Source organism: Lampetra planeri, chromosome 9, assembly GCF_965212315.1.
Source record: "Lampetra planeri chromosome 9, kcLamPlan1.2.h2, whole genome shotgun sequence".
Lineage (NCBI taxonomy): Eukaryota > Metazoa > Chordata > Hyperoartia > Petromyzontiformes > Petromyzontidae > Lampetra > Lampetra planeri.
The window spans coordinates 5,743,843-5,770,467 of record NC_136115.1 but is presented as its reverse complement, the minus strand read 5'-3'; the positions used below and the strand labels follow the sequence as shown (position 1 = coordinate 5,770,467).

Genomic DNA, 26,625 nt, shown 5'->3' with positions numbered 1-26,625 from the left:
GGAATGAATTGAACACTGTTTTAACTATTATTTTGTTTTGCCCACTTAACTATATGTGACCCATGGGCTACACCCATATTAAACCTTTAAAACAGTCTGCCTCAACAGCTTTCCCCTCTATTTTTTTCCACCTGATGACGATCGCTTGTGTTGTGATCGAAACGTCATAGGTTTTTGTAATTTTTTTGTTGTTTTCTTTGAACCTATCTACGTGACTTTACCAAAAGACCCAAAGAATATGAGCAGCATAGCTCTTTTTCAGAAGCGATCTGGCCACAAATTATTGATGAACGAAGTGACTTATCATGTGGACATTTATAGCAGCCAAATACTCCAAACGCATGATTCTAAATGGAGGGGAAAACCAGAGGACTCGGAGAGAAACCCACGCTACCACGGGGAGAGAGACACGCGAACTCCAAATACACAGGCATCAGGGTCGGGATCGGGATCGAATCCATGACTTCCTGAAATTCGGAGCTTGTACGTGCGAGCGTGCAAACGGCACGTGCGTGCGACTCTGATCGGCGCCCACGGCCGGTCTCTAAGTCACCCGTGTGTCACGGTCATTTCTCAGTTGCAGGTGCAGCCCTGCAATTTGCTAGCTCACACCACTGGTGGTGGACAGGCATCCCACGAGAGAGAGAGAGAGCTCTAGAGAGGAATCTATTTTATCCTTGCACGCTCACCAGACGCGTTGGAAGAGGTGACCGTACCCACATTTTACCCCCCCCCCCACAGACGCAACCTACCAATCTACCAACCTATTACATTGCTTCATCTGCCACCCCGGGAGACTGCATCGAACCACTCCCTCTAGATCGCAAGTCCAGTCCGCATGCTTATAACTATTATTGTTAGACCATGGTAGCTCCCTTCGTTTCTCATATAAAAAGGTAAAAGTAAACTAGACATTTTTAGACGTGCGGTAAACCGGCAACCTGGCTTAAAAAAAAATCACCAGGTTACCAGAAATTCTAAAAACGACCATATCGCGACATTTGACATCGTTTGAAAGATACCCCATTAAGTGCTATCAATTGCATGCAATTAGAAGACCCAACGCAGAATATCCCTGGTTTTGATCTTCCACGAAGCTCATGGTCCACCCTAAACGGCGTTCTCACAAGCCACGTGGCAGATGCGGATACCGGATGCACAAATGAAACGTTAAAAACTCTTCGAGTGTGCGACTGCGGTCATCCAGAACAGACCGTACAACGTATAACGACGACGCGATGCCCGATCCACGAATACGAAAGAGACATCGCAGCGATGACACACTCCGCTGCTCCTGACGCGGTTGTCTGGCTTGGCCACGTGCATGTGAAATTGTCGTTGTTGCTCTGCAACCACCATCAGCCGTATGACAGAAGAAGAGCTTCAAGCATGGTCTCGTGTCAACCCATGTTCTCCGCATTCTGACATTCAAAGTGGGGGATGGAAATGTACAGCCCTTTCACCAATCCACTGCCTGATGAGTGCATCCTCATGCCACGTGGGTAATGGGTGTTATTTGACATACTTTACCATGCTGCTCCACATATATATGGGTTTGTGAATGTGAGTACCATATACATGGCGGGGGGGGGGGGGGTCATGGTACATTGTCATAAAATGTTCTGCACTGCTCTCTGCAGACCACGATGAAGCAACCTCGGCCTATACAAAAGCGACCTGCGTGTGTATGGTGGTCGCCCATGCAAGCACTATCGAAGCTTAACCTTGTTTAGCTGTCGAGATCTGACAAGGTCGGGTGCATTCTGGGCAATTTGGTCATCGGCCAGAGTGGGAAATATTGTTGTGCTCCTGCTTCATTACTGGATCGAAACGTCGTGATCTATTATTATTTTATACCTACGTGACTTTACCGACAGAACCAAAGAGTATTGATAGATTACCTGCATTCTAATGAGATACCACGAGGGGTCTACAAACCACAGGTATGAGAGCACTGCCGTCGGGTTCATTCCAGGGGCGTGCCATTGCATGATTCTCTCCAGCTCCACGTGTGTTGTTTTAGTACGTTAGTCTGCCAGGCAAATTGGGATGTTCAGGCTAACCCACGTGGCATTCCCCCTCCTCCACCCACTCACTGTTACCCCATTTCAAAGGTGAATACTTTATGCTACTGCAGGGCTTCATTTCAGCAGGAGCTTCCGGGGCATGGGGGGGGGGATAAGGACGTCAGAAAATATTCCATCAGAAATTAAGCCTTGATATTATGGTATATATCTGAGTATAAAGCAGTACCTTGTAAATGTTTAAATTATAGTTGCTGAATACAAGCCCAAAGATCCAAAATTCCAAGATGTAAGCAACAAACAGAACGAGTTGAGTGATCGAAAAGAATTCAACTAAATCCTATATGCCGCTACTCATCATGCGAAAGGAGTGTGCAGGATTTATTCGGTCCACGTAGAAACTAACACAAACCAGTGCTCCCTACCCTCAGCAACGGAGGCATTGGAACTGAATGTTAGAAGAGGTCACTTACACGTCTCAACAGTGTTTGGAAAAGGGCCACAGAGCCCAGTTCACCCTTCCTAGATGTATGGATGGATGAGACACGAGACAACACTGCGACCAGTGTTGGTTGCACCATTGAAAGCTTCAAATCGTCATTGTTCATGCGCATTCACAACATTACCATGTACAATGTTCTGTTTGGTGTGAAGCTGGAAACATCTGGTGCAGTGAATGGCACGAAAACTGTGCCTGTGTCATCCAAGAAAATGATTAACTCTCATCGATTATGCCTTCAATAGTGCGGTGTGTTGCTGAACGCTTGGAATTGTGGGCCTGCGCTCGACAAGCGTGGTCTAAATACAATGAAGTGGTAACGGAGAGTACTTTTGTAAATTATGGGCCAAGTTTGCGAGGTATACAACATGAAAGCTCGAGTCAACATTTGAAATAATATTCATTTTTCACAATTGAAATTTGCTTCTGAAAGGCTGTACTGCAGTGGAATAGTGACTAATGTACCAGCTACTTTCCCCCTTTTATATTTAACTTGTACGTTACACTGGAGCTATGCACTTTTAAATCCAGATTGAAAACGAATTTGTTTAGAACTGCTTTTGGTTTCGATTTAAAGCTTTCGTGACTGCAGGGATTCATCTTCTTGGTTCTTTCGGTAAAGTCACGTAGAAGGGAAGTAATAAAATAATTAAAATAAAACATAATAAAATAATTCTCACGACGTTTCGGCCACAACGCAAGCAGCCGTCCTCAGGTGAAGAAACAGGTCTGTCGAGAAGACAGCGTCTTCAGGTGAAGAAACAGGTCTGTCGAGAAGACCTGTCGAGGACGGCTGCTTGCGTTGTGGCCGAAACGTCGTGAGAATTATTTTATTATTTGTATTTTTATTATTTTATTACTTCCCTTCTACGTGACTTTACCGAAATAACCAAGAAGAACTGCTTTTGGTGTTAAGTTTGTTGTCCTTTCCCCACATGTACCGTCACGACCTCTACGATCCGCTAATTTACATCTGCTCCATGTGCCGAGAACTAGACTGCATCTGGGAGGACCGAGGCTCATGCATGCGCTGCGCCAAGACTATGGAACACCCTGCCACCTGTGGTCAGACAGGCGAGGTCACTCACCTTCCTTCTGTCTTCTCTAAAGACTCACCTGTTGCGCCCGGCCTACACTTCCGATGTATGACCAGTGGACTCTGCACTATTTATATTTCCTTACTTCGTGCATGGCGCACTGAGATCCTTGGATAAATTGCGCCTTACAAATGTCAATTATTATTATGAGCAGGGTTGGCTACGCTCGGTGCGAACGAAGTTCAACATACAATCAATACACGAGCCCTTGCAATGATCACCTCACTGCTTTACTATATTGAACCTGCAGGGGGCAACCTACACTACCGCAGCAGCTTAATCACAAAACGAGTCACGAGTCACCCTCTGGCGGTTCAATTATTGTCACGATTCAATTTGGTGAGCAACGACTCTGAAAACTGATGTTTGTTATTGATAGTTACAAGAGAAATTACATTGAATGTTTTATTTATTGACTTAAAGCTTTCGTGACTACAGGAATTCATACTCTTTGGGTCTTACGGTAAAGTCACGCAGATAAAAATAATAATAAAATAATAAACATCACGACGTTTCGATCGCAACACAAGCAATCGTCTTCAGGTGAAAAAAATACAACAGGCGGACTGCTGAGGCAGGAAGAAATATGAAGACGATTGCTTGTGTTGCGATCGAAACGTCGTGATAATTTTTTTATTTTTCTATCTACGTGACTTTACCGAAAGACCCAAAGACTATAGTTTTATTTATTGTTATTACCATGCAGGGCCCGAGTTGTTATCACTCGGCCTTAAGATTTGCATTTAACTGCCCATATAGGACTCACCACTGTGATCTCTACATTGGGTCAAACTTAACATCTCTTAATGTTCGACGGCTTGTGCACCAGATCTTATTTATTTACGATTTACTTACAAAAAAATCCACAGATTACCTGCCGGATCTCCTCTCTGTTTCAAAGAACAAATTTGACCTAAGGTCTTCGCTCATTTACCGCTTCACATTCCCTATTGCCGTACAAATACTGGAGAAAGGGCCTTTGCTATTGATACCCCCAGGGTCTGGAATGCTATTGCCAATAAACTGCAACTTGAATCACTACCTGTGAGATCGGCACTCAAAACTGCTCTAGAGGAGTTGTACACCCCTAGCTGCCACTGCTATTCAGTGGCCTAAAATAAAATAAAAGGTTTCGCTCCGGATGACCGCTGCAAAGTATGATCTGTGTTTTGATTTAGTGTGCTGACCTTAAAGGTGCATTGAAAATTTTTGATACTCCGACTGATGCTCCTGCTGTTGTGGAGTGCCTCATGCAGGCAGCTATGGCTGCAGGGTTTGGTGGTACATGTTGTTTATGTCGTTTATTTTGAAAATTCGGTCACAGTTCCTATGATCACTGTTACATTGCTTTTATGGCTTTATTTTGGTGATTTCGAAAACGTGTTTTGGTTTGGCCATGTTTGTTTGTTGTAATACGGAGTTAGATTGATGGCCTTAATCTAAGTTGTCTTGTTGTTGTTGTTTGACTTGCATCCCACTGGGTGCTTTTAATGCCATATTTTGCCGTCTTTTTCTTGGATTTTCTGTTTGCGCATAGTCACATAGTCACGTTAAGATGTTTTCTTGTTCATGTTTTAGTTTTTTATTTGTTGCGGTTGCACCCGATTCAAGAGCCGAATGGCTCACAGGGATATACCAATTTAAAGCTTTCGTGACTGCAGGGATTCATCTTCTTGGTTCTTTCGGTAAAGTCACGTAGGCGCTATTTTTCTGACAGACCTGTTCTTCACCTGAGGACGGCTGCTTGCGTTGTGGCCGAAACGTCGTGAGAATTATGTTTTTATGTTTTATTTTTAATATTTTATTATTTCCCTTCTACGTTACTTTACCGAAAGAACCAAGAAGATGGCTATACCAAATAAATAAATAAAACTGAAATGAAAAAACTGAACAGCTTGAAATGTCAGGACCGCTATCCCGCCTACCACCCTTGGGAAGTTTCTAAATTCGCCTCTTCACTCTGCTGGCTCAGTGAGGGGGGACATTTGCAGATATCAATTTCCACAGATGTTAGCCGTGGCCCCGAATCAAATTCAGGTCGCCGGGGTCATAGGGCAGTGTAAAAAAAAACACTCTTTTAAGTAATTTAAGCCCATTAGAGATACGCGATTACATGTTTAATTCCCAATCATCCACCATGGATAATTTCTGTAGGAATCACCATTGTTCTTTGAGTGATTGAGTGATTCCCATGTTAAAATCTGCATATCTGCATGCCTATACAGGAGTATCTCTGTGTGAGAGTGTGTGTGTATATAGATTGCGTACATTACAAATGTGAGTGTGTATGTTGAACTTCTCTCGGACCGCACAGAGCCAACCGTGCTAACTGGACAACGAGTGAGTGAGCAGTCATGTGATGGTCCTGCTCGTCCAAGTGCCAGTAATCATCACATCAACTCAAACTTTATTACTTATATAGCACAATTCGCGCAAATAATGCAATGCAATCAATGTACATAACAATAAGAATGATACATTAAAAAATTACACGCATTATAATGAACTAAAAGTATAATCAAGTGCATAATTAACACGTACTTAAAGCATCATAATTAAAAGCCAATCTAAAAGGTACGTTTAAAGATTTCGTTGATTGTTCTGGTGGTCCGAGTGGTAGTGGAGGTGTTCCTGGTGGTAATTTTGGTGACCTCCCAGTGGCAGGTCAGGTGATCCAGAATCGTTTCACCCTTGCCGTGGATTCTGGTGAAATCATTCCGCCAGTATCATGCATATACATTTTTCTATATCTACATGGTTACAACACAATATTATACAGTACAAACCAATATGCATGTAAAGCAGGATGTATTTTATGATAAAGTATCTACCATAAAAACAAAAGTAACAAGTTATGTTTCAAAACCCCACATTTTCTGATTGCTTGGCACGGCTTAAATACATTTGTATTGCAAGAGCATAGACACGACTTGAGTTAAGTTTTAGTGGCAATGTCCCTAATCAATTATGCATTCATTCAGCCCACTTTAGCACCATTAGTTTTACTGTGTATACTTCAACATAATGTGGGTATAAAGCATTATGAAAAAATGATGAGATTAGACAGAAACTTGAGTGCAGGCCGAAAACAAATGAGGGCACTAATAATACACACAAAATGTGATTTGTAGACAGCAAATGGCACGCTCGGATATTTTTCTTCTCGCGTATGGCAAGTATGTGTAAAGTATACGTCCAAGTTTTTTTTAGTTTGTGTGCCGTGTGTGATAAGCTTCGGGAATAGCGCGACCAATACCGTCCAGTCCGCCGGAGAGCGGCCGTTGGTTGAATGGTGCCGCTGTTTGCGATGTGGTCCCATCGTTTGGTGCGGGTTGGTCGCAGTGTCTGCGCGATGGATCGTCATCTTTAGTGTCACTCTTGTGGAAGAGGCGTGCACGGCGACCACGTTGCTCTTGCTGCTGGCTGTGAGATGGCAGTAACCTTCACGTGGCCCACCTGTTAAGTGTCTCTTCGCACGACGATTTCCGCCGCCGTCACCATCGATCCTCCCATTACGTTTTGTCAATTTGGTATATTACGCGGTGCAACTTTGCCAACATAATTGTTATGTAAAAGCGGTTGCACGCTGTATATATGATGCCTTATATTGTCAAGACTTTAACATATATCAGCACTCATTTTCATATTATTATACTTTTGTTTAAAACCAAACCAAATATTTTGTCCGTGTTCTCCCGTGGGTTACCACGTTTGTCTAGTTACTCCTTAGCTACTGCACTTCGTTTTTCTACATTTACCTGTGTGTGGAAATTCCAGTTCTCGTTGGCATTCCCATCCGGTGGAGAGCAAATGTATGAAGCCAGCTGAATCCCATAGAAGCAGGCAAGAGAGACTTTTCCCTCTCGTTCAAATGATCAGTATAAATAAATATCCTTATTCTGATCTACAAATTCCATTTTGTCTCAACACAGGACAGTCTTTTCACGAGCCGCTCAAACTTAAGTCTTCGCACAAGAGCCAATTTGGAAGACCAGGATGGTGTAAATTCTTCACGTCGATTCAAAATGTAACAGTCGATAAGGACTTTGTTTTATATGCTAAATAAACCTCATTGTTTCCTTTGTGGCACGTTGCAGAGCAACACTGGAGCAGGGAGCTCGACATGAAAGCGACAAGAGTCCACTTTGTAATGCAGAGCGTTGTCCTTTGTTTAAGAACCAGAATGTGGGATGGCACGCTCCTATCTGCGGCATCGCTTTCACCAACCACGACCATTAACGTTGCCACTCATTTACCAATGGCCTCCCAAAAAAGGCTCGTTTATGGAGACATTTTCAATATTTTCCCGTACACTCAGTTGCTTATCTTTCTGCTGCCGTCTTCTTCTTCTTCGTTCGTACGGCTGATGTAGATGCATTTCAACAACTCCAATTTCACATTCAGGTGGTCAAGCCCAGATAACCGCATCACGAGCAACGGAGTGTATCTCCTTCGTGTGATATCTCCTTCGTAGATGTCTCCTTCGCATCTGCTGCCGTGATGTAGTGGTTATTATTACACCGGACCTGCAAGCCAGAGATCACCAGTTCCATCTCCCCCTTGTCTCGATTCAACCAAGAACCAAAAATCGGTATACCGGTCTGTAGATTGGCAGGTCACGTTTGGTGGAGTAAAGTGTGTACGCCCACCTCTTCCAGGATGCCTCGCCAGCATGGAAGAGTAGGCCAAATATCATTCAAGATGGGCTCTCTATGGCTCCCTCTAGTGGAGGCTCTCCCTCCAGAAGTGGTGTGAGCAAGCGATTGCAGGGCTGCCTCTTTACCTTTTTTACAATTTCTGCAACACTTTTTCTGATACAGTTTACACTGTATACATGGTATGTTTACACTGTAACTGTCAATGGCCAAACCATCAAAAATGTGCCCAATCTTGTCAGATCTTGGAAGCTCAGTAGGTATTGAGCCTGGATAGTGCTTGGATAGGAGATCGCCATGCACGACTGGGGGTTACAGCCTGGGGGCTACATGCTGGGCAACAGAAGGCAATGCAGTAAATCCATTGCTGTAGTCTACGTTTAGTCTCCTTGTCAACGCTTCGTGCCTTCACGAGCTATCCCCTGACCAGCGTGGTGAAGTATGGTGAAATAACTCTCACGACGTGCACGGTGTAAGGAAGCCCTCCATCCAGCATAGTAGGATACATCTCATGACTTGTATAGCACATCGCACACATATATTTGTCATCTTGATAGGAATATATTATTTATTGTTGGTTAGAGTTGCTTTTACCGTGGCTGTTTAGCAATGCCATCCTCTTTTTGGAAATATGTTGTTGTTGTAGGGGCTTTAAATTAAAAACCCGTAGGTAGACAACACGACGCGCATAACATCGCGTGTGAAGGACAGCATGGAACGACACATACAGGGCACGGGTGTATAAAGGGAACATCAGTTGTCAATGGATAAGAAAAAAAAACACAGAGACAAAAACTCGAAAAAAGCATTAACTTTAGTCAATAAAGTTCTTGACAAATCCTTTGTATAAAATCATTAACACTTCCACTGTAGGTTTTCAGTTCAAGAAAAAAAAAGCCTTTGGTTTAAGTTAATGTTTGCTGTGGATTTCTATTGGACATTCGTGTGAACGACTCTCTGTTGGTATATGGTCCTTGCTGGAAGCAAGAGGGCCTGGCACCCCTTTTGTAGTCGCACATCAGCCAGCTGTTCCACTGTTCAATTTTGTTTCTGTTGGCCTTAATATGTCCTTACATCAGTCAGTCAGCGTGTTGTCTTTTTTACACACGCGTGTTCTGTTCTGTCACATCTTCAATTAGAGAACTGCTTAGGGGCCGTCCATAAATGACGTCACGCGATTTTGGAGATTTTTTACCCCCCCCCCCCTCCTCGTCACACGGCGTCACAAAAAGTCAGACCCCCCCTAAAATATGACGTCACAAAGCTCTACCCCCCCCCCCCCCCCCCCAATAAAACGTGCTTCAAATCGCTTTAACTATTGTCACTGTCGTGCGTATTTAATGTGCCGCTGCACTCTGATGTCGTAGGAGAAAACATTTATTATTAAGTCTATTTAATTAACTAGAACGTGTTGTCTATATTTATTTAAAGTTACGCATTTTGATGTGACGTCACATTTCTCCCCCCCCCCTCGTCACGAATGTCTGACCCCCCCCCCCCTAGGTGCGTGACGTCATTTATGGACGCCCCTTATGGCAAACTCAAGTTGGACAGTTTGTGAGTCTTCTTATCCTATCTTAACGGAGTGTGCACAAGCAAGGCGCTTGACAAAGAATTAACAACGGTAAAACGTGTGAAAGCAAAGGTGGAGGAGACGAGGTAAATGAAATAGATGCGAGGAGGCAAAAGGGGCGACTCTGTGACGACGACGCGTGAATTGGGTGAAAGCGAAATTGATGACAGTAAATGATGAAGAATGGATTGAATGAATGGGGTGAATGAGTGACAGCCATATGATGAGAATATGAAGAAGGCACAGGAACGGCGGAGGTTATGAGGGATGGAGATTAAGGGGGGTCGTCGGATGAGCTCGGGACAATTCGTGAGTTTTTAAGTGGTGTCTCCACGTGGTGGGGCAACAGTTTCTCCATACTCGGCCATGCTCTCGGCGTACAATAGCAGCACGTCCCATTGCTTCGCGTAGACAATTGCCTTGCGAAAGAAAATGTGCATCTAATGCAAACAAGCTTAAATTAAAACGAAGCACCGTGGCGCGCATTTACTCTGTGTGCTTGGCAGCGATAGAACACTTTGTTTTATATTCACACAATGGAGCTTACGTTGTCGGTAAGGGAACTTGGCGTTAATGACTTACCGAATAACGTCGCACTGGGGGGAGCGGTGGTGCAGTGGTTAGTGCAATGCACTATGAACATGTCAAACCCGAGTTCGATTCACATTCAGGGCGAACATCAGTGGTGAGTGACATCCGAAACTGCCCGGGACGTGAACCTTTCACAAAGCCGGACTGACCAGCACGGTGAAGTATAATCAAACAACCCTCTCGGCTGATACAACATGAAGAGGCCTTCATCCAGCAGTTGATTGAAAATGGCTTATATATTAGCATTCATTAAAAATTGCATTGTAAGCCTGCATATGTACTGCGGACCCAAGCTATCAAACAAAAGCATATGGCTGTGTGCCCACACTGCAATGCTAATAGAATGTTACACTAATAGAATGTAAAAAATAAATGCTGACAGTTTTCCTAGAACTCTCCAGGAACCTTGGAGAATTTACTCAATTTTGCAAACACTGCAGGTTATACATTTGACAATTTTGTTAATCAGATTTCGTTTTAAATGGGCAGACCACCGAGCGATTAGTTTACTTACCTCTGGGTTTAATAATATCAAGTTACAGTACACATGAACACCATCCACTTCTATACTCTCCATCTCCATTTTTATCTTACATTCACACTGACAGATTTTGTTTCGGCGTATGTATTTGCGTCTGTTTGCGTCTGTATCTGGTGCTAGGTGGATTAATTACATCGCAGTATCATGAGATATGTTGATGGCGCCTTGAATAAGCCTTCACCCTGCAGTGGAATGACCGTGACTGATGATGGTAAACCACTATGAATTAATCAGGCACCTATCCCCATGTTGATTTTAAATTACCATTTGGTATGTCCTCAAATTTTATGAACTTCCATTGAATCCAGTAGCGTCTTTATGCCTGTGCAAAATTTGTAAGTGCTCTTCGAACAGCACTTGCCCCAACAGTGTGTTAAGTTTATATGGGGGATCTTTGTCTTTGTGTACAAGGGCCCACATTTCTTATGGAACCTCAGCACCGTCTCTCCCTGCCTATCCCGAACCTCCGATTAGCGCGGTTGGCTATTGACGGTACGAAAGAAGAAGTTCAACATGCATAGAGACACAATGTGTCTCTTTCCGTGTCTCTCACTGTTCGTCTGGCTTCACCGTGCCTCCGTGCGTGTTCGCGTGTCTCTGTTTCTCGCTGCGATTATCTCTGACTGTGTATATCTTCCTCGGTCGTCTACAGCCCCAGCTAGGGGTCTCCATCTGCCCGTCCGTGCAGAACTCCGTTCGTGCAGAGTGGCGCAGACGATTGCTTTACTTTAAGGAAAATACTGGCGGTAATACAGGGTGACCCAAAAAAAACGGGCCCCAACTCTAATTAGGCCCCGTTTCTTAGTGTTTTGTCCGAATGAAATGAAACTTTGGTCATAACTAGTTTATTATATTCAAAACATCAAATCAAAACACTAGGGTCTTTGGCCTTTTTTTCTCCGTTCTACAGCATGTGCTCTAGATGGCCTCCATTTAGCTCCGTGCATTTCTTGAGGCGCAGCACGAAGTTGTCCATGACGTTCTTACAGACTGAATTGGTAATGGCTCTCATCTCCTCCCTGATGGTTTCCTTGAGTTCCGTGATGGTTCTGGGTTTCCCTGCGTAGACTCTGTCCTTAAGATAGCCCCAAAGAAAAAAATCTGGGGGGCTTAGGTCCGGGCTATGGGGTGCCCACTCAAAATCAGTCTTGAGACTGATCACTCGGCCTCCGAAGTTCTCTTTCAGCCAATCTCGGGACAGGTTTGAGGTGTGAGAACTTGCTCCGTCTTGCTGGAACCAGAACTTGCTCATGAGCGACGGGTAGAGGGTCTGGAGCTCACTCTTGAAGGTTTTGAGGACCTCCACATACCGCTCCTTGGTGACTGTCACTGCTGCGCCAGATTCTTCGATGAAGATTGGTCCGATGATGCCTCTGGCCGAGATTGCAGCCCACACCGTGCACTTAGGAGAGTGCAAGGGCTTGGTGGCTACTTCATTGGGTCTGGAGGACCCCCAGAAGACATTTGTCTTGGAGTTCGCCTTTCCGTCAAGATGGAAGTGGGCTTCATCTGAGGTCCAAAGGAGGTTAAGGAAACTTGGTGTCTCCTCGATCTTCTCGAGCATCTTGACTGCCATAGCGCTCCTCTGCTTCTTGTCTGAGGCTGTAAGGGTCTGCAGCGTCTGTATTTTGTATGGGTAAGCCCTGATATCGTTCACCAGCACTCTCCTGCAAGTCTCACGGGACATACCGAGGGACTGACTTCGCTTACGCACAGAGCGTTTCGGACTCTGCTGGAGAGACTCTCTCACACTTTCGACCAGCTCGGCTGTTCGCTTCTTGGGACGTCCCGAGTGGCTTGGACGGTTCTCACTGGCAGCGTTGAGGTTCTCCACGGTCCCATACTTCTCGAAGTGGGCCACCCAGTTCTGAATTCTGCTTTTGGATGGAGCCTTTTCACATTCGAACTGACGCATGAAACTGTCCTGGGTTTTCTTAAACGAGCCTGTCTTGTAGTAAAATTTAACACAGTGTATTCTTTGTCCCAGCTCCCACTGGGGTCTTGGTGTACTCACGGTCGTTGATTCTGCCATGTCCTGTAAAATAAGGGCAATCGGTGAATAAATAAAGGAGATATCACATAAAGTGTACACGGGGCCCGTTTTTTTTGGGTCACCCTGTATATTGCTGCCTAATAGTATATTGCATAAGTATGATGCAGCACGTGTGCTGTGATCTCTGGAATATTTAGCCTTTCTCTGGTAATTTAGTATTTCAGTCACAGAGACCACCTGTGTAAGTCCAGGCTTGCCATTAATCTGTTACATATCCACACATAAATGGTACGCAGCCGAACTACGTGAGTTACCCTATGTAAGTGGACCTCGTTTTTTGTATCCAAGGCATAGCCCCGGCTTAATGTATCGTCATTAAAAAAAAAATGGGCTACCACAACAGTATTGTGGCATGCAGTAAAGGCACAGGTGGAGGTATTTGCAATGGCTGTTATATCGTAAATCTGGAATGTTTCTACTTGATAATCTTAGAAGTCTGTGTGTCTCTATACACGCATATATGCCAGCCATATGATGACATTTAAATTGCCCTTCAGAAAAGACACTTAAGATCAAATAACCCTCATTTCCTAAAAAAAAAAGTTAGATTGTCTTACAGCAGTGTGGGATAATATATCCCATCTGTTGAATATAGCTCCACCGCCCATACTCTAAGACTGGTTTATTGAATATTGTATTGGGTATATGTCTAAAGGTCGTACCTAGATCGTTCATTTATTGATGGAAAAAAGTTAAACGCTAATAATATGTATAAAGTATGTCTAGACTTAACGCCAGTACTTATTTGAAGTTGTATACATATTCTAGACTGTCTCACAGTTGCACAACCGTGATGCTTATTTGAGCTTACTTTGTAAAAGCTTCCCAATGAGAATGTCGCGTTGCAGAACTAAATTAAAGAATACAAAAATAAGCAGATAGATGATAGCTGGTTTATTTCCCTCCTCCCCACTCCCCAAAATAACTACTCGCTGTCAAGCATTACCAATAGAAATAAACCTTCATTGAAGGGTGGCAAATGCTGCCGCAGATTTCTGGTGACCCAAGAAATGTTCCCTTCTCAGATGTCATTAGAGAAATCGGAGCTTTGGTATGAATACTTCAGCATCCAGACAAGTGTAATGGCAAGGCCCATAATTTCCCACCATCTATTAGCCACTTCCACGATAACTTTTTATCATTCAACCACATTGCTGTTGCCACTGTGGTGTTACAGGGTAACCCTCGTTGTCTCCTATGTTCGGGTATTATGCAAACAATTATCAAACCTTACAACATGGCTCTTGATCCACAATGACCTCGCTATTGCCCAAATGTGTTTTGCGTCGGTGACGAAATTAAAATAATGTGCTGCACATAGGAAAGTCACAAACCCAATGCGATGTTTTCTCCATTCTCTATAAGCGCAGTCTGCAAATCCCAATTGTTAAGGTAAAAAAATCCCAGCTGATTCCCAGACATTCCTTTCAGATTGACATCTTTTAGCAGTACAAATTATCCCAGAAGTTCAGTTCCAGCCCGAATTCCTTGAAACAGTAATATTTTGTTTGCGTAATTATATGATATGCTTGCTGTAACGCTATATCGCATTGAAATGACAAGAGTTGGTGTAATTGCTATCATTATCGGCCATTAACTTGTTTTTCGCAGTCTTGATATATGGTTACACGTGTAAATGGCTTTAAATGATTAATGAGCACTGCTGGTGTGCATATCCTTGTAATGGTCTCAGTCAGGGAAGGGCACACTGCATTAGAAACCAATGAAAATTGGTGGCACATCCCACGTTCTGGAAACAAGGTACGGCTGTAAAACAAAGGCAAGAGCAACTCTATCAAGATAAACCCACGGGTAAAATAAAAAAACTTCAAAGAAATGTTAAACTACAAAAGGAAGCTAGTTATACTACTTCATTTCTACATTTCTCAATAAAGCATTTCTATGAAAGGTCACAATTTATATTTTAAAAATGCTTCTTTCGGAGTCAGGCAATGCTTCTTATAATAATGCCTGTCGTATATACATATGTGTACAGTATTATTTTTTCGTGTATTTTCAGTAACACAGTAGACATGGGTTATTATTTCTGTTGTAACCATACATCGGTTAATAAAGTCAATTCTTTAAAATATATATATATAAATTGTTGCATAAAAAGAGGAAAAACTTTATTTTGGAGTTCATGAGAAAGAGCAACTGACTAAAAACATTTATTCTTTCCTTTATAATTCAAGTGCAGCTCGGTTTCACCTCTCCCACCACACACACATTTATAATGTCCACTTCATTCCATATTTTTCTACAATAACTTACAGCCCTTTGTTTTATCCACGGCTGGTGATATCGGTCATGGTGATATCTCAACCTGCCCTGGGCCCCCTTTACCAACCCACACAATATAATGGTACCTTCGTTAAAATGTATAATTGAATCAAAAAAACACGATACTGAAACTATATGTTATTAATAAGCCATTACAGTGTTAGGTGGAGTTTTTTTTTAGTATTTTGGTTTACTCTATTACGCTGACCAGACATCTTGGAAGAGGTGGTAGTACCCACACTTTACCGCACCACACACAATCTGCTGATCGACTAAGGTGTACCCATTTATATAAAGACACAAATCCCCCGTATAACCTTAACAGACTTTTGTGGCAAGTACTGTTAGCGAGCACCTACGAAGGCCGACACGACACACGAGGGAGTGGGTGGCCAGCACCACGCTCGGTCGCCTTTGTCTCCCCAGTGGCGATATTTACACACTGCACCAGGAACTATTTTAAGGCTGATTCGACCTCGGGGAGGCCCAGGACCGGTTCAGATAATTATCACAGGTGTTGACCATGAGCGGGAATCAAACTCTGGTCGCCTGTTTCGTAGTGCAGAGTGCTGACCGTTGCACCACCGCTCCCCACATTTATATCATTTATACGGCTGGGTGGACAGAGGCAACGGGGCAATTTAATAAACTTGCCCATATTTCAACTGCAGTTGAAACAGTGGCCTAGTGTGCTACTCATTCCACCAAGTCAGCATTACAGTGGTAAGTAACCAAGCTTTGCGTTTTAACAATGAATGGGTAGACTGGGTAGAATGGGTAATCTTAGTTGTTGGCAAATTTTCAGAGACCACCTGGGAGGCTTAAGTGTCACTCTTGTATCAGCACACATCACCCGTGTCTCATACGTTGTCACGAGGACAAAACCTTGCCATCTCAAGAGTGATCCATATACATTTCATAAGTATGCCATTTTTTGCATGTTATGCAAGCAAGTAATATCTAAGTCACAAGCTGCATATTGTATTCGTCTTTCTGACAACTATTTTGCTTTGTTATACATTAGATCAAAACATTATAGTTGGTTTTGCTTTATTTTTTTCACTCGTTGCTTTTTATTCTGAAAACATTATGTTGCTCACTCTGTGAACATGAAAACACAACATTCCTTTGCTGTCTTACGTGTATACAATGTTACATGTGAATTAGCTCCAAGTGATTTTGTTTAGCCTGGATCAACACGATCCTGAAATTTGAGCTGTTAAAGCCTCAAGCACCTGAGAAAATAAATGGTAATAATAGGCCAGGGTATATTTCACGTGTTATTTTTCCGCATATTTTTTGCTCCTTAAACGTTGAACGCTTTAAATTCTCATAAGGAAATGTGAAAATAAGTGCCAGTATATTCATTTTCAGAGAACGACACCTGAGGAATTGCATGAAATATTTTTGTTCAGTTTATGTAATCAGTCCTGACATTGCCTGGGTCAAGCATTTGCAAAAAATAACATTCTTATTTATTTTGATTTGTTATTTTAAATTAGAAGCTATTTTATGTTCACGTATTTATTGAAGACTCTATTGGCAATATGTGGGGTGAAACATTTGACAAGCATACTGTTAAATGTAATTACAATTAGATATGCAGTACAGTATACCGTTTATACGCTTTGCAAAAGAACACTATCCTTGTTTTTTATTTTGTTTTATTTTTATTTTATTTCTAACTACGTGACTTTACCGAAAGAACCAAAGAGTATACTATCCTTACAGTCGTTTTTTTATTTTAAATCACGAGTGAACATTTCCATATCTTCAACACAAGGTCAGATTTATTTAAATACATAAATATCCAAAGGCACCTATTGTACAATGTAAAAAAACTCCAAAGCAGCGTAGACAGTGAGCACGACTGTCGATTCAATGGACCACAGGCGCATGATCCTCACATGGTACACAGCGCATGTTTTTATAGACCGCGTTCTGTCCCAGCTATTGGAAGCCTGCCGTCAAAGCATTTTACGGTGGCAGTAGAGTGAGAACAGAGTGCAAAGGGTGACTTACATGGAACATAACATACCTGCGAAGAAGGTGATTGAGAGTCGAATCAATGGCTCATGAAAAGTCATTTATTGGGTTAGTGTGGGTTGTACAACGGTACAGTGTAAAAAAATGGAAGAATAGAAAAAAATGTGTCAACGAGATGAGTATGCAATGCCCCTATACAGTCTTGGGATGGTTCTTGCAGTGATAAGAATTGGGTGATTGCTTCCCAAAACGGTGTCCTGTGTGTATGCACTGTGAAGTACGTGCACATTTAAATACCGATTGCTAGTGAACCCTGTATTCAAAGTGTCCACACCTTTCTGTCCATCCCACCCATTGTTACAAAAGGATGCTCCAACAAGTTTCACTCGTTGCGAATTTCACGTAGAACACGATGGCACACAAATTAATACTCTGGACTCGGACCGTCCGCCCTGCCTCCCAACCCAAAAACGTATCATTGCCACCGTCTCCCAAGCCTCCCAGGTTAATTTACAGCAGTTTATTCAACGAGAAAATCATAATTGTACTTACCCGGCATACTTTTTGCCGTACCTTTGTGATTTTGTTGTTGTTGTTACTGTTGTCTTCTTTGTTTCAAGGCCGTTAATTATTATAGAAAAAAAAATTAAGATGTTTCTTGTTTTTGTTTTGTTGCAGTTGCACCTGAGTCAAGAGCCGCATGGCTCACAGGGTTATACCTAATTAATGAAACTGAAAAAAACTGAAAAAAGCGTAGTTCTCCACGAAAACCATTCGGCACATCTTCGAGTGTGCTTGAGAGGAGTGGGTCAGCTTTAGGCCCGGGGGGGGTGGTAGGGGTGGTAATTTAATTGCCTCGGCATTGTTCGCGTGTTTTAATATGCTAATGAAGGGGCCCTGATAAATACCGCCAACGCGAGGAGCTGAAGTGCTTGTTTAGAGAGAGAAAACAAACTGCAGAACTGGCCTAAACCGGCAAGGAATAGGGAGCACACACTTCCTTCCACCGTACCCATTCAGCTCATTCCGTCGGCTGAATGCCTTGCGTAACATACGAAGTGAGCATTCACATGCTGCTTGCACCGGCGTGTTACTTCCAAGTCATTAACACGACTGTATTATTTTTTGTACTGGTATGAACGCGTTTGAAGACGATGCATACATACTCTTAGGTAAAACATTATAAAAATAATAATAATAATAATAATAATAAATGAAAATCAATCAATTAAATCACGACGTTTCGGAGGCAATACAAGTCTCCGTCTTCAGGTGGGACCGTTGATTTATTTATTTTCATTTATTATTATTTAATTTTTTATTATTTTTTACCTACGTGACTTTACCGAAAAAACCTAAGTGTATGAATCCTTGCAGTCACGAAAGCTTCAAATCTAAAACGATGCATGCACATTTAGACTTCACCACACCACAAGCGACCTGCTTACTTTTCTGTGTCCATGTGTACAATTTACAAGACGTCTGAGCAGCGTGGGAGATATAGGAAAATGTCCCCGAGAGGGGGTTTTCTAGAGCTCCCTCCAGTGGAGGCCTATCCACCAGCAGTGATCTGAGCCATTGTACATGTGTTCATCTACCTTTTACATACACTACTCACAATATGTACATAACGTGCACACATGAAAGCATAGCTGTTTATAAACTACACCAAACTGCAATATTGTATATTTTTAAGCCCCCTTTTCTCTAAGTCTATGACACACAACGATCGTATGAAAATGAAGGAAGGAATGCCAGCTGCCTGTCCCCTGCTGATCAATTAAGTGCGGTATACGAACAATGCATGTGGGCTGGGGTGGAATGAGGAAGAGGGTTTAAATCAAAACACGCAGACAAAAGATTCCCATCCATAATAGAGGTGTTTTGGGTTAGGTCGCGTAAATATATGAATGTGTCGTTAAAACCCGCCACCACCCGACACAGCCAACTCGTAAGGGTTGTCACAACTAGCTTCATCAAGTAATTAATTACTGGCGAAACGTCGTACTCTGTAAATGTCGTGGCTTGGCTCTCCAACACACCGGTTAGTGCTGTACTAGTGACGGATTAGCACGTTCTGTTGACGTGACAAGCCTTACGAGTTGGCTGTGTCGGGTGGTGGCGGGTTTTAACGACACATTTATATATTTACGCGATCTAACCCAAAAAAACCTCTTATGGATGATATTGATCGCGAAAGCCTACTACGTGTAAAAAATATTCCCACTGTATCAACTGCCATGCCGCGAGATGAAAACGACCTCTGGATTGCAAGTCCACCGTTGATAATATAATCGATACACCACGGCGACATTCCTGTATACGCTGGGTTGTAACAAAAAAAAGACCCCCAAAATCAATAAGACATTAGCGAAGAGACGCGTGCAGCAACCGAACGAAGCGCTGTTGTGCACTTCGTGGCCGTGGCGCATCGCGAGGTGGCAGACGAGAGGTGCCAGTGGGGGGAGCCGCAACGTCAACTGGCGGGCAGTGGAGGGCAGACCCCACGCAGACTATTTAAAGGGCGGGCGAGGCGTTCTCTCGCCCATTCATTCGCCAGAATCGTCATCGGCGCGCAATCTTCGTCCGCCCTCCCCGCAGAGAGCGCTCGCTCGCTCGCTCGCACGCGCGTTATTATGTAGCGCGTGTGTTTTTGTGCGTGTAGTTCTGGCTTTGTCCATTTGTGGTAGTTTTGAAGATCAATATTCCGCCAAGGTGTGTTCTTTACTCGAGTTTTCTTAACGTCGATTTTCTTTTTTTACAATTTTCTTTTCAATCAACAATTTCGACGATAAAAGTCCGATTCGTCTCTTTAAACGGTGTAGGCAGCTGCTTGCGCTTTTAAGCGCATGGACGCCTTCATTGCAGGGGGTGTTCCACAGTCAGCTGAGCCAACCTGATGCCAGAGAGAAACACACAAGCAGCCATCGCACACATACACACACACACTCCAGCCGGACACACGCATGTACACACACACACCCAGGGACATTCGCTAAAGCCGGTGCATAACGCACTGCGCTCCGATAGGAGAATAAGACGAATTAGCGGAGGCGCACGCTTCAAGAATACGATACCAATTCTGTGCATTCTTACCCGAGCGAGACAGCCGCGCTGTTAACGCAAGGCACGACAACAGAGAGCTTTGCGCATGGCTTCCCAAAAAGCGCGCAAGACGGAGCGCTTCCTGCAGCTCGCCCCGCAATGCGTGGCCATGGTGCTGAGCCGGGAGCGGGCAAGCGCCGCGCAGCCCCAGGGGTCCGGTTCAAGCCCGGACCCGGGCGCTGAGCCTCGGCGCTCGGGATACGCGGAGCTCTTCGCCGAATTCAAGGCGGAGAACACGGCTCGCTTCTGGGACGGGCGGCTGTCGGAGAGGCTCCGGGGGCTCTACCTGCTGGGCTGGCTGCACGGCGGGGTGCTGCTGCTGCGGGGAGAGCCCGCGGAGCTGGGCGCCCTGCGGGACGCGTGGAGCCGCAGGGCGCTGCGACCGCCGCGCGGATACACCATCGACTACCTGGGTGAGGAGGAGGAGGAGGCACGCGTGATGCACGCCGCTCCCTGCGGCGCATCGACTGTTGCACTCACGCGTACGACGTGCCCTATGCGTTGCACGATGCATAGTCGGGGATTTATTTCTCACTCGAGATGGGGTTTTTTTTAGGAACGCTGGTAGGCCTGGCTTGGAGTAGAGATAATCGGCGTAAGGCACTGACACTAGAGTAACATGTACGCATATTCATGAGAATAATGCTGCAAATTATTTGGTGATGTTGCGTTGGCAGTGGGGCACAATCACAATTAACAAAAACAACTCAACACACTGGACAGCAACACTGCCTTAAAATAAACGATATAATCGGCGACGTTTCGGACAATGGCCCTTCTTCAGAGTACTGTATTGATGAAACTGTTTTAGAGTGGGCGAGTGCACGGAATTTACATGCTACTCCAAACACGCACTCACACACCTGAGTATACCCGTGTTGTGTAGAACACGTGGGTTCCTTTCCCTGCATACACGCTACTAAAAATAAATTAAGATCCCCCGTCCTTGACCAGACTGTTAGTCCGGCACGGATCGAGGTAGTGTGGCCAACCCCGCGCCCGACCGCCTTTGTCGTCTCCACAGTGCTGATATGTACACATCGCGCACCAGGTACTCGGGGTTGAGTCAACCTATGGGGAGGCCTAGAACCGGTTCGGATATCACTCGCCACTCATGTTAGCCGTGGCGGGGAATCCGACTTGGAAATCCAGGTTCGGAGCGCAGTGCGCTGACCATCATTATACCACCGCTCTCCGCTGTGCAAGGCATACACACAGCTGGAAAACCCGTCCTGTATTATGTAAAACGCATGGATGAGTGAACTGCATACACACATACAAACACACACATGGGGACACCCGTGTTATTTGGAGCGCATGGGCGAATGCTCGGTGTTTGCCTGCCTTATGTGAATCACGTAGATGAGTACGTTCACACCTGTGTGAACTTGTGTAGGTATGGCATATGGGTAAGCACGCTTAATACACTACTCTACAGACAACATATGTGGAGCCTGTGTGTGCGTGTCTAGAGCAAACGAGTGGGAAATCTTTGCACACAATAATTTGTTCACATGTAATAGCATATGTACTTTGGCACCTGTGTGTTCCTATTTAGGCAGTGGTTGCATTGGTATATCACACGGGTTAACATAACGCATACACAATTTAACATGCATACAGCCCTGATAGACACAACGCTTCTGAGCACATTGCATATAATATACATAACGACACGTGTGCACATTACCAGGGGCTTCATTTTCAACCTGAGCTATCCAGGGCTGAGCTCCTCCGTAAAAAAATATGCATACGCCCCGGAAAGTACGAATTCTATGAGAAATTAAATTGCTGTTTGTTTGATTAATGACGAAATATATATACTATGTACCCTCGATGCGTAGAGAGCATCCTATTGAGTGCGCAGCAAAGTATGTACGCTAATAAAGGTGTACCATCTATTGAGCATGAGTGAGTGCACACTGACGCATGTAGGAAGGTGTATTATTACCACAACATCTAGAGGAACTGATCCGTGTTTACACTCCAACGAAGTCCCTAACATCTTCGGATCGCATTCTCCTAAGTTCTCCGAGGTCAAGGCTCATTTCCTGGGGTGATCGGCCTTTTTTTTCCAGTGCAGCTCCCAGACTAAGGAACAACGCGTTTTTGCCTTTGGTAATAAGACAATCGGGGTCATTGGAGCTATTTAAGTCTGCCTTGAAAACTCACCTCTTTAAATTGGCCTTTAACCCCCGGTTAGATCTGGCCGTTTACCCTGCATGGTTCTGTTTATTTCCCGACTTCCATACACGGTGCCGCATTGCGAATGCGCCTTACAAATGTAAGCTCTCACACTGTAACTCACTTTGTGCAAAATACCGATCGCTGGGTTCCACTGTGCCATTGCTCTCCCACAAATGCCCATTCACTACTGCGGTAATCTAAACATATCTAGTACCACGTATACGTTATACCTGTGTTCCACAGAGCACCTAGATGAGCTTCGCTACTTACACTACCACTACTACAATACGCATGGATTGCGTGTGCCTCGAGATATATACAGAACTCCAATTTAGCACGGTTGACTACGTACGGTGCGAAAGAAGTTCAACATACATACTTGGGCCACCTGCATGAGCAACACGTCACTGGGATGTTTACATCACATTGTTGCTCATTCCTGAGCGTCCAACAGTGTATCCAACTATTGTCCCATCTGTTAACCCCTTCTCGCTCCGAGGGTGTCATGGTGATGTGTGTAAACTTAATGCGTGTACAAGGCAAAAAAAAACCTTCCCCACTGATGTGTTCATTCCCGAGTTGCCGTTGGGCTATTCATTGTTCTTGTCGTGAGCGCTGCATCCTTCCGACTCATTGTTATTCATCATCACACCTTTTCACGCGCGGGGAATAGAAAAGTGGATTGTGCGAAGCAGAATTGTGTTTTGTGTTTGCTGTAAGGGGGCGCCCAGATGTTTTCATCGCCTTGTATTTTGTCGCTCCACAGTGCTGTGCACACATCGTGTTTCCCATGACACCTTTGTATAGGGGGTGACATACTCGTCTCATGAATCTCTCTCGCCTGGTTTCAATAAAGCTTCTGAATGAACTCCTTTATAAATCAGTAGACACTTGCACTTTATGTTTGAACTCCGAGTATTGTGCACGTTTATGCACACAGCATACAAGACAAGGACAAAGATCCCCGTATAACCTGTACAGACTGTTGGGGCAAGGGCTGTTAGCGAGCACCTATAAAAGCCGGAACGGGACACGAAGGTGTGGGTGGCCAGCACCACGCCTGGGACTGCCTTTGTCTCCCTAGTGGCGATGTTTACACACCGCACCAGGTACTCATTCAAGGCTGAGTCTACATGGGAGGCCCATGACCGGTTCAGATAATTGTCACTGGTGTTGGTCGTGAGCGGGAATCGAACTCAGGCAGACGGGTTCGTAGCGCAGAACCCTACCCGCTACACTACCGCTCCCCACAGCATACGCACACACACCTGTACATTAATTGAGGGCCATTTAATACAGGAACGAGCTCATAGCATTAATGCGCAAAGTAGGCACAGACTGACGAATGAGGATGACGCGTTACGACGACGCACGTGCTACCGCAGGACACTTAAGACGTCGGTAAAAGGCACTCGTTTAGAATTCAAGATCGTAGTTCCATTGTCGGTATATTTAGTGTCATTGGGTGACATGTACTGGACGTACGTACGTACGCTGAACTTTTTTCGGACCGTACGCAGTCAAACCGCGCTGATCGGAGGTGCTGGGCTGGGACAACAGGACACGCAAACAGCAGTTCTCACGGGATGGGGGTGCGAATAACGTAACGTGTGTCGAGTCCATCTTCCCTCGGACATCATCTGCAGCTGCCCGCACGCGGCGGCTGCCCATATGCTGCGCATCGATATGGAAGACGGTGGTTTTAGAGTTCTAGCTTTAGTGTGTGGGCGGGGGAGGGGTTAGAAACGTGGACTGTTCGTGATGCACCGAATGGTTGATGTTTTATTTACTGAGCAGTAACTAACGGGTAACGTAAACCTCGCTGACAGCCAGAGTTTGAGAAATTATGGTCTAAAGCTTGTCACGTCCCAGGTCGCAGCTGACCCTTCTCTGGCTCATAATATCCATAAAGAGTATGAGCTTGTTTGCCGGTCCTAGGACGGAAGCTGTAATATTTACGAAAAAAAATGAGCAGAGTATAATTGAATCTTGTGTAATTTTAATGCCAGTGAATCTTGCACAAGTATGTCATCAAACACTTCACTGCATTTCACTGTAGCACTGTATTAATGGCAGTGAATCTGGCACAAAACGAAGTCATCAAACTCTTCACTGCAGTTCACTGTAGCACTGTATATAACGGACCTTCAATTTGTTCAAGTTCACTGCTCTGATACGTTATTCTATTCTGCTTTCGGTCGCTGGGGTTGAAATATGCTGGAAAATCACCGAGAAATGTCTATTTTCCAAAATGTTAAAGCCTAAATTAGACTTACCTTTCGTCTCAAGTGCTGAAGAAATAAATAAAGACACCAAATCCACTTTGTTGCTGCGTATAATTATTTTTTAGATTCACTTTTCATTAAAGAAACGTCAAACTTAAAGCGAATTTGCGAAAAAAATATTTCCGCTCAACCTGCGCGAGAGTAAAAATCCACCAGCTCATGAATATTAATGGAGGGGGGGGCGGCATGTGGAGTGACGTCACGCGCGTTACACACACAGACATTCTTGGCTCATTATAGTAGTAATACCCACCATATATCACGTGTGTTTATAATGAATGGTTATGTCCTTTAAAAAGACAAACGGGGGTATTTGTGTACGCGGTGTATTCTCTATAAGGAAAGTGATGGTAGGTGGCTCTGTGGCTCTGGAGGTGAAGACCATATTGGAGCACCGTGCTGGCACTGCTGAGACCCTGGTGTCAAACCTGGGCAACCAAACGTGATTAAACTGGGTTGTCTACTGCAGTGAACTCCATCTCAGCACGTTCGCCAAGAACTGCACCCAGAAAAAAATCTAACAATTCAATTTCGTTCCCCGCTTAATTTGGCAGATTGCAGCAGTGAAAAACAAATGGGTTTGTGAAATCATCATCTTGGGTCGTTTTCCAAAATAATGGCAATAATTTTATTATTTATCCAGGAAGCCACGTTGAGTCGTCAGACTCATTTTCAGGAGGGGTCCTGCTGCATCAAGTTTTTTAAAATTATATTTTACGATGTTTTTGACCAATTAGTGAGTGTTTATACAAGCGGAAGGAAGCCGGAGAAACCCACGAGCGTGAGGGGACAACACTCTTTCACCGTACAGATGGAAACCGATGGCAATTAGTCCACTTACTGCACTTCCACCTGCTTGGTGAGCCAGGGTATGGCACCTCGAAGCCCACGGGAATGGAGTTTCACACCGTGTGTGCGGTGATCCACCAACCTTTGCCTCCGCAGTGCTGGATTACAGGCGTGCTCCATCGCTGCTTGATAGTGCACTGCTCACTGTTACGAGTTATGAACGAAAACGTATTTGACTTACGTCACCGATAGCCTATTTAGGTAAACAGTAATTTGGAGAGAGAGAAAAAAATACAGGGGAGTGAGAAGGTGAGGGGTGGGACGATACCGCAGCCAAGCATGTTGTTGCGTGAGTGCAATGGGTAGGTTTAGCTTTCATGGAAAATTGTACTGCTTCATGCTGTCCTGGAAAGCATGTCATTAAAGCCATGGTTTTTTCATTTGCTGGATCATTTTTCACTTGTACTGCCAGAAAAATACGTATGGAACGTTTACATATAAAATGCACGTATTAATTATATTGTAAAATATGTACGTGTGTTACTATTGTTCTAAACAATCGATGCTTTACATACAATTATTGTGTACATTATACATATATTAATGAATACCAACTATCTTGGTTTTCAAGGTGGAGCAGTAGTGCAGTGGCTGGCGCACTAAACCAGGCGACCTGTGTTTGATTTCCTGCCACAGTCAACGTCAGTGGTGAGCGATAACAAAGTTGGTCCTGCATGTTGTTGGAGGCGGGGTCCTTTGCCAGCGTGCACTGAATTCTAGTGAAATAATCTAGATTTGAAGTTTTCGTGACTGCAGGAATCCATACTCTTTGGTTCTTTTGGTAAAGTCACGTAGGTACAAAATAAATTAAATCACGACGTTTCAGGCGCAACACAGTGAAATAACCTCCCTGACCGACGGTGCAGGGAGGCCTTTGCCCAACAGTGGACTGACAAA

At 44.2% G+C, this 26,625-nt stretch overlaps 1 protein-coding gene across 1 annotated transcript in view; it reads left to right on the top strand.

Annotated features, from left to right (window-relative positions):
- The first annotated feature begins 19,862 nt into the window (after window positions 1-19,862).
- The window catches only part of LOC144720615 (uncharacterized), a 60,140-nt gene continuing 53,377 nt past the window's right edge, over window positions 19,863-26,625 (top strand). Inside the window, 1 exon segment of the mRNA XM_078597484.1 lies at window positions 19,863-20,820. Within this exon segment, the coding sequence (XP_078453610.1) occupies window positions 20,454-20,820 (367 nt within the window). The 5' untranslated portion in view covers window positions 19,863-20,453.